We start from the raw sequence: 14671 nt of genomic DNA, 5'->3' as shown, positions 1-14671 counted from the left end.
AAATAATTTATTCTTTTTAAAGCTTTAATATATTTATACACTATTACTGTTGCTTTGCCCTAGTTTTATGAAGCATCCGAAGCTCCTGACTATATCTCAGATTGGAGGGCTGAACTGCTGTATGCTGTTCAACAAATTTTTCAAAAAGAAAAGGATATTCTTCTGGCAGCATTTCGGACTGAATTGGCAGAAGTCGGTGTTCAAGATGCTTTGGGACTAATAGACCAGCTGGAAAGGAGACTTCAGGAACAGGTGAATTATGCTTGAAAAAAGTAATGCTTTTCTCTTGGTAATCCCTGAAAAAATGTATTTATTCTAGCAGTTTAAAAGATTCTTTGCTTATGATACTTTATATCAGAGCAAAGCAGAGAGATGAAAGGGATGAGATTTCAAGAGAGAATAGGTTTATATGATTTCAGACAAATGGTTGTCCAATCTCTTCTTAAAACTTCCAGTGTTGGAGCATTTACAACTTCTGTAGGCAAGTTGTTCCACGGATTAATTGTTCTGTTCACGAAATTTCTTCTCAGTTCCAGGTTGCTTCTCTCCTGCCTTCAGTTGCTTTGGAGAAATAATTGACCCCCTTTTCTTTGTGGTAACCCCTGAGATATTGGAACACTGCTATCATGTCACCCATGTGCCTTTTTTCATTAAACTAGACCTTCACAATTCCAGCAACCGCTGAAATATTGTAAGCTAATGTGTAACATGCTTGCGACCCCAGAGACTTGAGCTGCCAACATGATTGCACTGGTTTCAGTGTGTAGAAAAACAAACAGTTTGCAGTCTTGTAATCCTTCCCTTCCCTCGCCAATCTCACTGGAAGCCGGATGGGGAATTAAAAACAAAGGGTTAGACACAGGACAATTGTACTGATTATAACAGTATTCATATGGCTAAGGAATACCGCAAAGGTATATATTTCCAATTGGCCATTAAGGGTGTTTTTTTCAGTACCATTGTTACATCTAACACTTGCTGACCAAGTGACCGCTACCTGTACTTGGGAAAAACTGCTGGATTTGAAGTCTATTCACATATTCAAGCATTCCACCCAGACTTTTTTTTTTTTGAAGTTGTACATATTATTTACTTTTATGATGACAGAATTTATTAGGAATGAAAATGACTTTGTTTATTTTTCTTTAGAAACCATTCTATTGAAAACTGTCCCTTTTGTCTATATTATTAAAATAAAACTTGAAATGTAAATAATGAAACATATAGCCTATACAAATATGTGTTTGCATTAACCACTTGTAAAATAATTCCTAGTACGCCTACAGCCCAAAACCCAATTTTATAAACTTTGAATCCCTTTTGGTAAATATTTTTTCTTTATTAAAGCAATGTACTTACCAGCCATGCAGGCTGAAGCCTTCTAACTCCTATTGTTTTTCTTGTAATTCTACATTTCTTCATAACCTGCTTAGTAGTGTTGAGTGAACCGAACTTGCAAAGTTCGGGCTTGTGCCGAACTTTGCAATGTTCAAGCGATCGCCGAATGCCGAGTCCGAACTTTTTAAAAAGTTGGGTTTGGCGTTTGGCGTTCGCTCAAACACCGCGAAGCGCCACCACCCGGGAGGAGAGTGGGGAATCCCACGGTGGGATTCCGGGGGCGGGGCTTTGTCATCACGGAGACTCCTTCCTAACCAGCCGAAACGGGGAAGAAGGAGTCTCCGTGACGTCAAAGCCCCGCCCCTGGAATCCCATTGTGGGATTCTCCACATCCTTTTCCATAAAAATAAAAGAAAGCAAAAGAAGGTGGGGAATTCCCCACCTCCTTGTTTATTTTTACGGAAAAGGACCCCGCAGCGGCACTGCTGATGTTTGGGTTGGGTTCGAGTTCGGCGAACTCACCCGAACTTCACGGCAAAGTTCGGCCAAACTCGCCAAACCCAAACTTTGTTGGGTTCGCCCAACACTACTGCTTAGTCTAAATCAGTAGAAGCAGGGACCAATTTCTATTGCAGTATATTGGCTCATCTGAAAAAAAATCTACAATCTACTCATGACTTACAAACAATGGCTCTGTCACAGGGCTCTGAAAGTCAGAACACTCAAAATGCATGGCTCAAAATGGCCAGATATTACCTCATTCAGTCCACCTAGTAGTAACAGGAACATAACTATTTTTCACTAATGTACTGATCACAGGAAAGTATAGAAACTCTACCAAGCTACCAAACAAAAAGTGCTCAGAACCTCCAAGTTTAAACTTGAAAAATGCTGATCAATTCTTGTTTTAAAAATATAACAGAACATGTTTATCTCAAACTGAAAAAACATTTCACAATATACAAATGTTGCTACAAGTAGAGAAAGCTTGCATTATTTTTCATAGTCTTGGATTTTTATTGTGCTATTTATTATTATTGTACACATATCAATTTTATGATTTATTTTTCATTCCTATTGGGAATATTTTATATTTAAATTTCCAAATAAATGAAACAATTATTTTGGCCATCTAGATTTTTAATAGATATAAAACTTTCTATCATGTTCAATAGCAATTGGGGTTTTTTTTACCTTTTTACTTTACGGCCATCGAAAATAAATATTGTAATTGGAGAAACAGAAATTATAATTCTACTACTTCCTAAAGTAGAATCCTGGACCCAAACTGTTTCAACTCCTATCCTCAAAACGTCGCTACAGAGCATTGCACACCAAGACAACTAGACACAAGAACAGTTTTTTTCCCGAACGCCATCACTCTACTAAACAAATAATTCCCTAAACCTGCACTTCTATTTCTACTAGTTTTTCTCATCATTCCTATCATCCTTTTCCTCCAACTTAGGACTGTACGACTGTAACTTGTTGCTTGTATCCTAAGATTTTTATTAATATTGATTGTTTCTTTATTGACCTTTATGACAATAATTAAGTGTTGTACCACATGATTCTTGACAAATGTATCTTTCTCTTTTATGTTCGCTGAGAGCATATGCACCAAGACAAATCCCTTGTGTGTCCAATCACACTTGGCCAATAAAATTCTATTCTATTCTATTCTTCTATTCTAAAGATACATGGGGAATTAGAAAGCAATTACAATAGTTAAAGATGTTATGTCCTTTTATTGCAACAGTATTGTTATGAATATTCTCTGAAACACATATTTAATAACTGAAATACTACCAGTTAAGAATACCCTCAAAATAAATAAAAAAGATCTACCTGAAATTTAATTTGATGAGAACTTGTTAAATTTTTAAATAGTAAAGGCAAGTTCTACACAGTTATTAATCTAGTATTTCTTTCTGCTTTTTATTTATTATCTGCTTATGATAAAAGATGACATATCAGAGGAGTGCTTTGGATTTCCTGCAGAATGCAGACAGACAGAGTTTGTTAATGGAAATCAATATTTTGCATGCGCAGTTAAACAGGCAAGGTGAAGAAAAAGAAGAAATAGAAATTCATCCAAAAGGTAATGTGTAAATGTTTGATCAATGGGGCTACCTTCATTTTTCTTCCATCAGATTTCCTTTTTTGGCTTCAGTTTGTTCATATATAGTGATGGGCGAACCCAACAATGTTCGGGTTCGGCAAGTTCGGACGAACTTTACGCAAAATTCGTCCAAACCCGAACGGGGAATCCTTCCCACGAAGAGATTCCGGGGATGGAGCTTTGACATCACCGGCAGGTTGCTAAGGACGCCATGGTGAACACTTCCTGGATTCCATGGAATCCAGGAAGTGATCACCTTGACGTCCTTAGCAACCTGCCGGTAACATCAAAGCTCCGAACACTGAACACGACCCTGAACTTTGCCCGAAGTTTGAAAATATTTCGTGTTCAGCATACCGAATACCGCAAAATTCGGTACGGACCCGAAATGTGCAGGTTCAGTTCGCTCATCACAATTCATATATATGAAGTAATAACATTAGGATACTAAAACTCAACTTGGACAAGATATCAAAGGATCTCACTTAACCAACTTCAGAAAGACAGAAAGTAGCATTAATAATGTCAATGCCACAAGCTTCAGCTACCTGAGAGATCTCTGACCTCTCAGGTTAAAGACATTTGAGGTAACAGATAGTGCAAGAGCTTGTTGAGTAAAAATTAGTGGCCTAGCCAAAGTGAAATTCTTGCAGTGAATTTAAAATTATTATATGACAATAATTTCTAATAAGGAACTCTATAAAGGACGTAATCTATGTTTTATTAAAGGATTAAAGATCAAACACACCTTTACTATTATTGAAGTTAAATGTTTTCTGTAAATAAGAAACTGATTTCGCTCTTTGTTCAGGATTTTATTTCAATATGACAGATTAGTATGTTTAGTCTGTTTCTTACTGTGTGACAATGTGTTCCCTAGAATTGTTGGGATACAATATGGAAATGCAAATAGAGCTCAAAAATACGAAGGACAGAACAACTGAACTTCAAGAACAGCTTAGCTGTGAAAGGATGGCCGTTGCAGAACTGAAGAATGAACTTGGGCAAACCAAGCTGGAATTGGAAACAACTCTAAAAGCACAACATAAGCACTTGAGGGATCTGGAAGCTATCAGGTATAATTTTCAAGGGCTGTTTTCTTTAGCTCTGTAGAAGATCCTACTTTTTCTCCTCCTTTTTTGTACAATTCTATTAAAAATCGATTTTAAAGTGAGGCTCTTCAAATCTTACTCATTTTAATGCAAAATTCACTTTGACTTCTTTTGCTTTTCATCATTTTTAAAATGATTGGAATGCAGAGGCTCTTGCAGCAAATGTTGTATGGAATTGATTATTTTAATTTGATTTATTTGCTTGCTGAATGTTATTGAGATGAGAAAAATAACAGTTAATATATTAAATGTTCAGTGTTAACCTAGACCTAGCCAGTCAGAACGAGAGTATAGGGCAGTGATGGTGAACCTTTCAGGAACAGGGTGCCCAAACTGGAAGGTGCGCATGTGTGCGCCAGAGCATCAGCAACCCAATGACTAGCTAGCTGATGTGCATGCATGTCTCAGAACCCCAGTGACCAGCTGGCTAGTGAGTATGCGCACCTCAGAAACCCAATCAGCTGATTGAGCTGGGACAGCGGCGCACTTGCCCACAGAGAGGGGTCCACATGCCACCTCCGGCATCATGTTATAGGTTTGCCATCATGGCTATAGGGGAAGATTAGTAGTACAGCTAATATTTTTTTATTATTATTATTATTATTATTATTATTATTATTATTATTATTATTAATTGGATTTGTATGCCGCCCCTCTCCGGAGACTCGGGGCGGCTAACAACAATAATAAAACAGTATACAAAATAATCCAATAGTAAAAACGATTAAAAACCCATTAATATAAAAACCAAACATACATACAGACATACCATGCATAAAATTGTGAAGGCCTAGGGGGAAAGAGTATCTCAGTTCCCCCATGCCTGACGGCAGAGGTGGGTTTTAAGTAGCTTACGAAAGGCAAGGAGGGTGGGGGCAATTCTAATCTCTGGGGGTAGTTGGTTCCAGAGGGCCGGGGCCGCCACAGAGAAGTCTCTTCCCCTGAGTCCCGCCAAGCGGCATTGTTTAGTTGATGGGACCCGGAGAAGACCCACTCTGGGGAACCTAACTGGTCGCTGGGATTCGTGCAGCAGAAGGCGGTCCCTGAGATATTCTGGCCCGATGCCATGAAGGGCTTTATAGGTCATAACCAACACTTTGAATTGTGACCGGAAACTGATCGGCAACCAATGCAGACTGCGGAGTGTTGGTGTAACATGGGCATATTTGGGAAAGCCCATGATTGCTCTCGCAGCTGCATTCTGCACGATCTGAAGTTTCCGAACACTTTTCAAAGGTAGCCCCATGTAGAGAGCATTACCGTAGTATTTACTACCAGAGTATTACTATTATGCCCATCTCACAGTTATTAAGAAATAAAATTTAGGAAAACCTGCAGCTTTGCCTTGTAATGTACAGTTTTTCCTGTTTTGGTTATTTTTCAAATAACTAAAAAGAATTTATCTTGGCTTTTATTAGAAATGAACTTAAGGGAAAAGCAACTGAACTTGACATGTTAAAAAACACGATTACAAATGAACAGAAGAAATCAAGGGAGTTTCAGTGGGCCCTGGAGAAGGAGAAAGCAAAAGTGGAACACAGTGGAAAAAGAGAAAAAGAAGAAATTGAGGTAATCAATGTTAGTTATTCAAAATGTGCAGTGGAATTGATTATGAGGAGGAAGAAGGGTTTTTCATGCCTTAGTATATATTAGTATATATTTAATAAGATACCATGCATTGTAAAGATTGAGAATTAAGCCAGCATCTTTAATGTTTATATTTCCTTGCATACTTTGCATACAGATGCTCAAGATTAAAACAACAAATTGCAAAATGCAGAGTTCATTCTAATGTCTCAGTGATCAAAACTAGATGTATTTGTAACTGTTCTTGTCAACAATTTCCTTATACCACATATAGTCTTTTACACAAAATCATTAACCAAAGGTATTTTTCTATAGGCTTACTGAAACAAAGTATGAATATGAATAGATAGGTAGCCCCCATCTTAAGACCAGTCACTTAACAACTGTTCAGACCTGGGAGTTGAGTTCAGAAGCCAGACTCAGTTCCTAGGAGCACAGGGTATTAAGAAAAAGACTTGCTTCTATAAATCCCAACAAGGCATCAAGAAACATAGTTAATTGTAAATAAGATTTAATTGAGTAAAGCATAGTCCAAAGTTAAACTGGTGATTTACAGTGCCAGATCAAGAGAGAAACTTGGTCAAGGTTAGTCAACAAGCCAGGGTTGTAAATAACTAGATGCCAAGTGTCATGATAGGCAAACTAGATGCAGGAGTTGCTTCTAGCAAAAGGCCAATTCTTCCTATAGAAATTTAATCACTCTCTCTGCTGAGATTGCACACAGTTGTAATCAAACCTGGCTGGTGAATTCAGTGCTTGATCATGAGTTTCACTTTGGCAAAATGCAGGAGGAATTTCTTGGTGGGGCAAGGGAGTGCTTGGACCATCCTGCATTATAACTGTGTCAAAGAGTGCATGATGGGTACACTTACAACCTGGATTCAAAGTTATGATAGTCACTGCCCGCCCCCATAGTCATGTGACCACACTTTAGGTATTTGGCATTGGGGGCTGTACTTATGGCTGTTTGCAGTTTCCCCAGAGTCATACAACTGTATTTTACCATGGTTTTGCTGAAAACAAGAATTTATTACTATAATGGTAAGCCTCCATTGCAGTCCTAATTTGAGGATTACCTGTATTTACATAACATAATTGTGAGGGAGAAAGCAACACAGCAAATATTTACTGTATACATGTTTTAGAATATTGTTATGTATTTATAAGACAGTGTGATCCAATAGTGGGTTCTAAAACCCTTTAGTACTGGTCCGCGTGCATGCACATGCATGATGCTACTGCACATGTGCAGAAGTAGGTGGGTGAAGCCTTCTGCCGCCAGCACTACCGGTTCTTAGAACCAGGCCATACCGGGAGAAACCTACCATTGGTAAGATCCCAGGAGCTTGAGATAATTCACTATAATATTTAAGATCGAACTTAGAATTGTGCCAATTAATGCCAATCTACTTCACTTCACCAAACTTTGAACTGTGCATACTTTACCTCTATAATCCATGTTCAGCAATGAGGGTTATGAAAGAATAAGCAGCCTGTTGGAATATGTGGAATGTTTATTTTATTACACAAAGAAATGTTTCCCTCTACGATAGAAGAATTTGCTTTACAACTAGGTAACTTGTTGCTTGTATCCTTACAATTTATATTGACTGGTTCCTAATATGATTAGATTGCTTTTTTGTACCCAAGACTATCATTAAGTGTTGTACTGATGAATATATCTTTTCTTTTATGTACAGTGAGAGTATATGCACCAAGACAAATTCCTTGTGTGTCCAATCATACTTGGCCAATAAAAAGATATCTATTCCATTCCATTCTATTCTATTCTCAATGTTAATCTAATTAGCAATAGAACTCCAGTAACCTGCATGCCATTTGTCAGTTGAACATTTGAGCTATAAATGTGAGAGAATAAGCCAATGAAATTATTTACAGAAAACATGTGCTCTAATATTCAATCTGGACCTTTATTATCTGCTGATAATAAGCATATAAAATATAGAACAGAACATAATTCTTTATTTGCCAAGTGTGATTGGACACACAAGGAATTTGTCTTCTGGGCATAAGCTCACAGTATATACTGTATACATAAAGCTATGTGATAAATTAAAAATGATAAATTTTCCACTTTCTCATAAGGCTTTCATTATGCCCTACCACTGTAGAACCAGGTGAAACATATGTAATTGCCTGAATGGCCTTTAAATTCTCGTACTGCTCTAACAGTGAAAAAGCAATAAAAGTGTCAAAAATGTTCTTTACGAGTTTGAATTTACTGTTTTATAATCACTATTTCATAAACAGTGTAATCAGTTAATATGTGAAGACACATTTGAAATATTGTTTCCTTGGGCATTTACCATATTTTATTTCTGTTTTGTTGTTCCTCCAGTTTATAAGAGAACAATATTTAGAGGCATTACAATTACCCATTCTTACAAAGAATAGAAAATGTAAACTTTTTTTTTTTTAAACCATAAAAAGCAAAATAACCATTCATTGACTCATACTGCCTATATGGGCATATACATATAATTTACTTGCCAAAAATGGAGAAATCTACTATTGCCCTCTTTCAGGATTGTCTCAATTTTCCAATTGTTGAGTAGCCTACATCTCTGGATTTCCTGGTAGTCTCATTTCTTAGTACTCATTAGTTATGACCCTATATGTTTTTGAATAAAGACAGCAATAGTAGCCAATCAAACATTCCTCAGGAGGGTTTGCATTTATGTCATTGTGATTGCTCTACTCTCCTGGTCTGTTGCTATCTGTATGAACAGGACTATTCAACTTGTCTTAATACATGCAATCCCTGTCAATTTTAATGCATAATTGGATGGCTCTAGAAAAAGCAGAACTTTGATCATCTGGTTAGGACTTTTAGACACTAAACACAAGACCTAAACTGCGCTATATCCAGATTGAAAGACAAGTTGAAATGGACAGGTAATTGGGTTCCTCCAAGTTAGAAGGTATTTGTAGTTAGAAGGCCATTTCCATGTTCAGCACCAAGAAATAAATGTTTTCCATGAGATGTTAGCTTTCTGGGAGGTCCTCTTTTAAGAGAAACAGCATTACTACTTTTAAAGTATTGGTTATAACTCTTACATAAAGAAACACTGCCCATTCTTAGGAACACGGGTTAAGATCCCTGTTGATGCTTAACGATTACGAGTAAGAATTTAGCTCAGAAAATTGATTTAACCCCCATGAAATGTACACTTCCTTAGGCTACAGTAGCTGAAATTGATTTGATAAATACAACTGACTTGACCCCCATAGTTAACAAGAGCAGATGCAAATAATGATATCCTTGAAAGATATTACAGATATGTTCTGAATCTGAATCTTAAACAATTGTTGTTTAAGGATGCAGTGAGGTGAAGAAATTAACTCTCTTCTTTCTACATTGCATAAGTGAAGTTATACATTCTGGTCTGTGGTCAGTAGTATTTATCCAAGATATGCAGTCAGTAATATCTGCTTATTTACTTTGTCTGATGTTTGATCTATAAGTGTAGGATTATTTTAATCTCATCATAACCAAAGATGTTCCTGGGAAACATAGTGTCACTATTTAGTAGAAGTATAGAGATTTCAATAGAACTGTCAGGCATTTTATCTGAAAAAATTGTTTAAATTACTTAGGAATTACCTTTGAGAGTGCATGGCTGCTTCTCCCTTTCAGAAAAGGTAATTAGAGAAAGTTCACATTGCACCATGAATTGAATTACACACCACCAATCATACATTTCTTTTCAGTCATGTCCCCCCCCCAATCTCAAAGCCAAGTGAAAGTGCAGTGATCCCCCGAGTTTCGCGCTCTCGATCATTGCTAATCGCTATATCGCGATTTTTCCACCCGATGACGTCACTCCCTTCCTTTCTCATCTTTCTTTCTCTCTCTCTTTCTCTATCTTGCTTCTTCCTCTCTCACACTCTCTTCCTCCCTCTCTCATCTCTTTCTTTCCTTCTCTCTCTTTCTCTATCTCTCCCCCTCTTGCTCTCGAGCGGCGGCCGGCACCCAGGGAAGGTTCCTTCGGCCGCCCACCAGCTGATCTGCTCGGCAGCGCGGCAGCAGCGAGGAGCCGAAGATGGGGTTTCCCCATTGCCTGGGCAACGGGGAAACCCCATCTTCGGCTCCTCGCTGCTGCTGCGCTGCAAGCGAGCGGCAAGCGAGCGGCAAGCGAGCAGCCGGGCGGGTGGGCGAACGGGCAAGCGGCAAGCGATCTTGGGGTTTCCCCTTTGCCTGGGCAACGGGGAAACCCCATCTTCGGCTCCTCGCTGCTGCCGCGCTGCGGAACAGATCAGCTGTTGGGCGGCCGAAGGGGTCTTCCCCGCCGCCCACACGCAAACTCCACCATCTGCGCATATGCGGCCATGGAAAACAGGACACGCATGCGCAGATGGTGTTTTTACTTCCGTGCCGCTACATCGCGAGTTATCGATTATCGCGAGGGGTCTTGGAACGGAACCCTCGCGATAATCGGGGGATCACTGTAATCAATATGCTGGTGTTAGGCCTATTAAAATCTGAGACTTTTTTCATTCACTATAAAAGCCTCTTTTCATTTTTCATTTTCTCCAAGATCACTACAAAGATTGTGTCCAACAGCTGAACAGCAGCAAGGGCATTACAACATAAACCCAAACATGTTGTGCAACCTCTTCTACTCCAATCCAACCTGTGCTGGTGCTGCTTATTGGTTACTCAACCACTAGAGTTGACTTACACCTCCTTTGTTCCTAATCAGGACTCATATTAGTTTAGTTTTTTTACTTTAAGTTTTTTTTACTTTAAGTTTTAGTTTACTTTATTGTCATTGCACATGGTACAATGAAATCAAATGCCGTCTTCAGTGTACAAAGGGAGTGCCCAGCCGCAGCATCCATGTTTGCAGCCACCTTGAATGGCAATATTAGATCAGCCTTTAATTCCTGAATATATTTGTAGAGTGAATATCTTATTCCAAGATAGCTTTGCTGACAGTAAAATAAGTAGTTATGATTTATAACTTTACTCCTAAAATCGCAAGTTCTCCCAGTGTGACATATATTCTTAATATACTAGCCTAGAAAAAAAAATATTGAACAAACCTCTGAATTACATTTTGAATTTGAATCCTAGTAAGATAAGCATGATACTTGAGTCTTTCCAAGATTTTAATGATCTGGTTCTAACACCTTCAAAATTATTGTTTTTATGGTACATTCTAGTGGTATTTACAAAGCCTTATATACCAACAGTTTTCTTGCTTTTTTTGTTTTTCTCTTGTAAGGATTTGAAATCTTCTTTTGAAAATGAAAGACAAAAGAATATGGAACTGAGTAATCTTTTGGAACTTGAAAGAGAACTGTCAAATGATTTGCAAAAGAAGATAGAATCTCAAGAAACACTGAATGCAATACAACTATCTGAGGAGCACAGCTGTAACTCTGAGCTCGAAGTACTGTTGGAATCTGAGAGGCTCAAAGTTCTTGAGTTATGCAGCGCCCTAGAGAGAGAGAAAGACTTGCACGCTCATCTCCAGATGATTGAACACGCAAAGCGGGATGGAAGTTCTACATATTCAGAAGAAGTGTTCAAAGATCTGCAAAAGCAGTTGGATGAAAAGCATAACCATATAGTTCTAATGGTTAACGATTTGGAAGAGAAAAAATTGGAATGTGTAAAATTGAAACAACTGTTAGAAAAAGAGAGGCAGATTCAGAGGAAAACTTTACAGACAGAGCAAGACGCTAATATCTTGGCCCAGAAAAAAATACATGAACTGGAGTCTAGAGTGGAAGACTTGCAGTGGCAACTTGAAGAAGAGAGACAACAAGTTCTTCAGTTGTTGGGTAACGAAAAGAAACAGCAAGAAATAGTTGAAGAATTACAGCAAAAAATGCAGATAAACGAAATCGGATCGCAGGTGGAAAAAGCAACATGTCAGGCTGTAAATGAAGTATGTGTCCCTCAGTAACAAATTTATTTTGCCTTTCAGTGTAATATATTTATATTTCTTACTTGTCCAGATTAATTTACAAAATTTGCCTTTGTCTATTTCTCATTTACAAACAATTTCATTGTTTCCTATAAGGCAGGTGATACTATCAATATGAGGAGAATGTCCACAAGCAGGATTTCTGGGATTAGGCACAAATAGGCCCTTAATATTTTACAGAGGACTTTCTGAACACTCCCAGATAATGTATAGGATGGAAATCTCCACTTCTGATGTCAGGGAAGTCTTACTCCACAACCGCTCAGTTTTGCCAGGGCTGATCTGAAGCCTTTACTTCTGCAACTAAGGTTCTTCAGTCTCAAAACACTAGGACAGAACCTCAGAGCAGCACTTGATCAGCCTGAAGTGGAGGAGAGGGGGGATGGGGAGGGAGAGAGAGATGTACTGACAGATTACCTCTCCCAGCAACTTCCTATAGATCAGGGGTCCCCAACCACCGGGCCGCGGACCAGTACCGGGCCGCGGGGCATGTTGCACCGGTCCGTGGAGTCAGCAGCTACCGGCCCTCATGCCGCCACCCCCTCCCTCCAGCGCTTCGCTTCCCGCCGGGCAAGAGGCCTCGGGAGGCAGGTTCTGCCGGCCAAAGGACGATGGACGGGACAGAGGGGCGGGAAGGACCAAGAGGCTCAAGCCTCTTTTGGCGTCTGCGGCGGGGCGCTTTTGCGTTTTTGGCTGGGGGGAGGCAGGAGGGCCAGCCTGACCCCCTCTCTCCAGCGCTTAGCTCCCACTGGGCAAGAGGGCTTGGGAGGCAGGTTCTGCCGGCCACAGGGCAATGGCGGGAAAGAGCGGTGGGGAGGACCAGCACCCCCCATGCTTAATCCCGCCCCCAACCACACTCTTTCCGCCCCCACCGGGCCATAGAAAAATTGTCTTGCTGAAACTGGTCCCTGGTGGAAAAAACGTTGGGGACCACTGCTATAGATGATAGAAAAGCAGGGAAAGAATATACAGTGTTCCCTCGATTTTCGCGGGTTCAAACTTCGCGAAAAGTCTATACCACGGTTTTTCAAAAATATTAATTTAAAAAATACTTCACGGGTTTTTTCCCTATACCATGGTTTTTCCCACCCGATGACATCATATGTCATCGCCAAACTTTCGTCTGCTTTTAATAAATATTTTTTTTAATAAACTTTAATAAATAAACATGGTGAGTAATAATCTAAATGGTTGCTAAGGGAATGGAAAATTGCAATTTAGGGGTTTAAAGTGTTAAGGGAAGGTTTGTGATACTGTTTGTAGCCAAAAATAGTGTATTTACTTCCGCATCTCTATTTTGCGGAAATTCGACTTTCGCGGACGGTCTCGGAACACATCCCCCGCGAAAAGTGAGGGAACACTGTAGCCCTAATTCACTCCACAAAGTAGGAGTCTAGAGCTAGACTGCTTAACTCTTAGCAACACTGACTGGAACTGGTCTTTGAGAAAGGAAGAGAATGGCAGCAACATTATCTCTCTCTCTCTTGATACCATGACTGATAGTATTGAAAATTGCTAAAAGGTACAGAATGATGCTAACACAACTTTGAACATCATTTCTTGCTTTCTTGGACCATAGCTTAGATCCAAATTATTGTAGCTCTAGCTGTCAGAAGACTTTAGATTCCTGATTTACTATTATGTTCAGAGTAGCCCATTGGAGTTAATTTAAGCAGTTTAAAAATACAGGTAGTCCTAGACTTACACCGATTCATTTAGTGACCATTCAGAGTTACACCATTACTGAAAAAATGACTTGTGACCATTTTTTATAGTTACAACCATTGTAGCATCTCCATGGTAACATGATTTACATTGGGAGGCCTTACAACTGACTCACTTATATTATTTATAACGGTTGCAGTGTCCCAGAGTCATATGACTGCCTTCTGTGACCTTCTAACAAGCAACGAGGAAATGAGATTCACTTAACAACCGGTTTACTCGTTTAACAGCCGCAGTGACTCACTTAACAAATGTGGCAGGAAAAGTCATAAAAGGGGGCTAAACAAATTTCTCACTTAACAACGTATATTTTGCGCTCAATAGTGGTTGTAAGTTGAGCACTACCTGTATTTCATAAAAATTTCCAAGAAAAGTGCTTGAGCTGTTGTGAGCATCTGTGCTGGTATTGTCCTGCCTCTTTAGCCCTCTCCCCAGGCAGCATGAGAATAAAAGCTGTGCTGAGAGACAGCTGGGTGTAGTGGGTCTGGGAGAGATTCTACCTCTCCATTTGTTGAGTAAAGCAGTCTGAACCAGTTAGAAAGAAATAATTGTTCTATGGTAGTATTCACAAGTAGTAGGAGTGATAATTGCAGTGGCGATAATAGTAAACAGTGGGGGAGAATGGTGTAGTGGTGAGCAATGAGCAATATCTGTAAATATTTGTTTAGATATATTGCATAGGGTCTATGTAATTGGCTCTTTTGTATTTGCAGCCCATTAAAATGGGTATAGTAAAAAAAAAAGTGACACCTATAAAGATTAATCAAATTTACCTTATGTTAAAAAGTATTCTTTGTGGCCATGGATTTTCTAGCTTTTAGAACTATTAT

At 39.1% G+C, this 14671-nt stretch overlaps 1 protein-coding gene across 1 annotated transcript in view; it reads left to right on the top strand.

The window, feature by feature from the left end:
- The window catches only part of AKAP9 (A-kinase anchoring protein 9), a 59028-nt gene that overhangs the window by 32879 nt on the left and 11478 nt on the right, over positions 1-14671 (top strand). The window contains exons 16-20 of the mRNA XM_070728146.1: positions 64-252; positions 3304-3439; positions 4341-4536; positions 5991-6141; positions 11409-12077. Of these exons, the coding sequence (XP_070584247.1) occupies positions 64-252; positions 3304-3439; positions 4341-4536; positions 5991-6141; positions 11409-12077 (1341 nt within the window). The remainder of the gene's footprint in view (positions 1-63; positions 253-3303; positions 3440-4340; positions 4537-5990; positions 6142-11408; positions 12078-14671) is intronic.

This window comes from Erythrolamprus reginae, chromosome Z (assembly GCF_031021105.1).
Source record: "Erythrolamprus reginae isolate rEryReg1 chromosome Z, rEryReg1.hap1, whole genome shotgun sequence".
Lineage (NCBI taxonomy): Eukaryota > Metazoa > Chordata > Lepidosauria > Squamata > Dipsadidae > Erythrolamprus > Erythrolamprus reginae.
The sequence above is the reverse complement of the archived record's forward strand: the minus strand, read 5'-3'. Positions and strand labels throughout refer to the sequence as shown.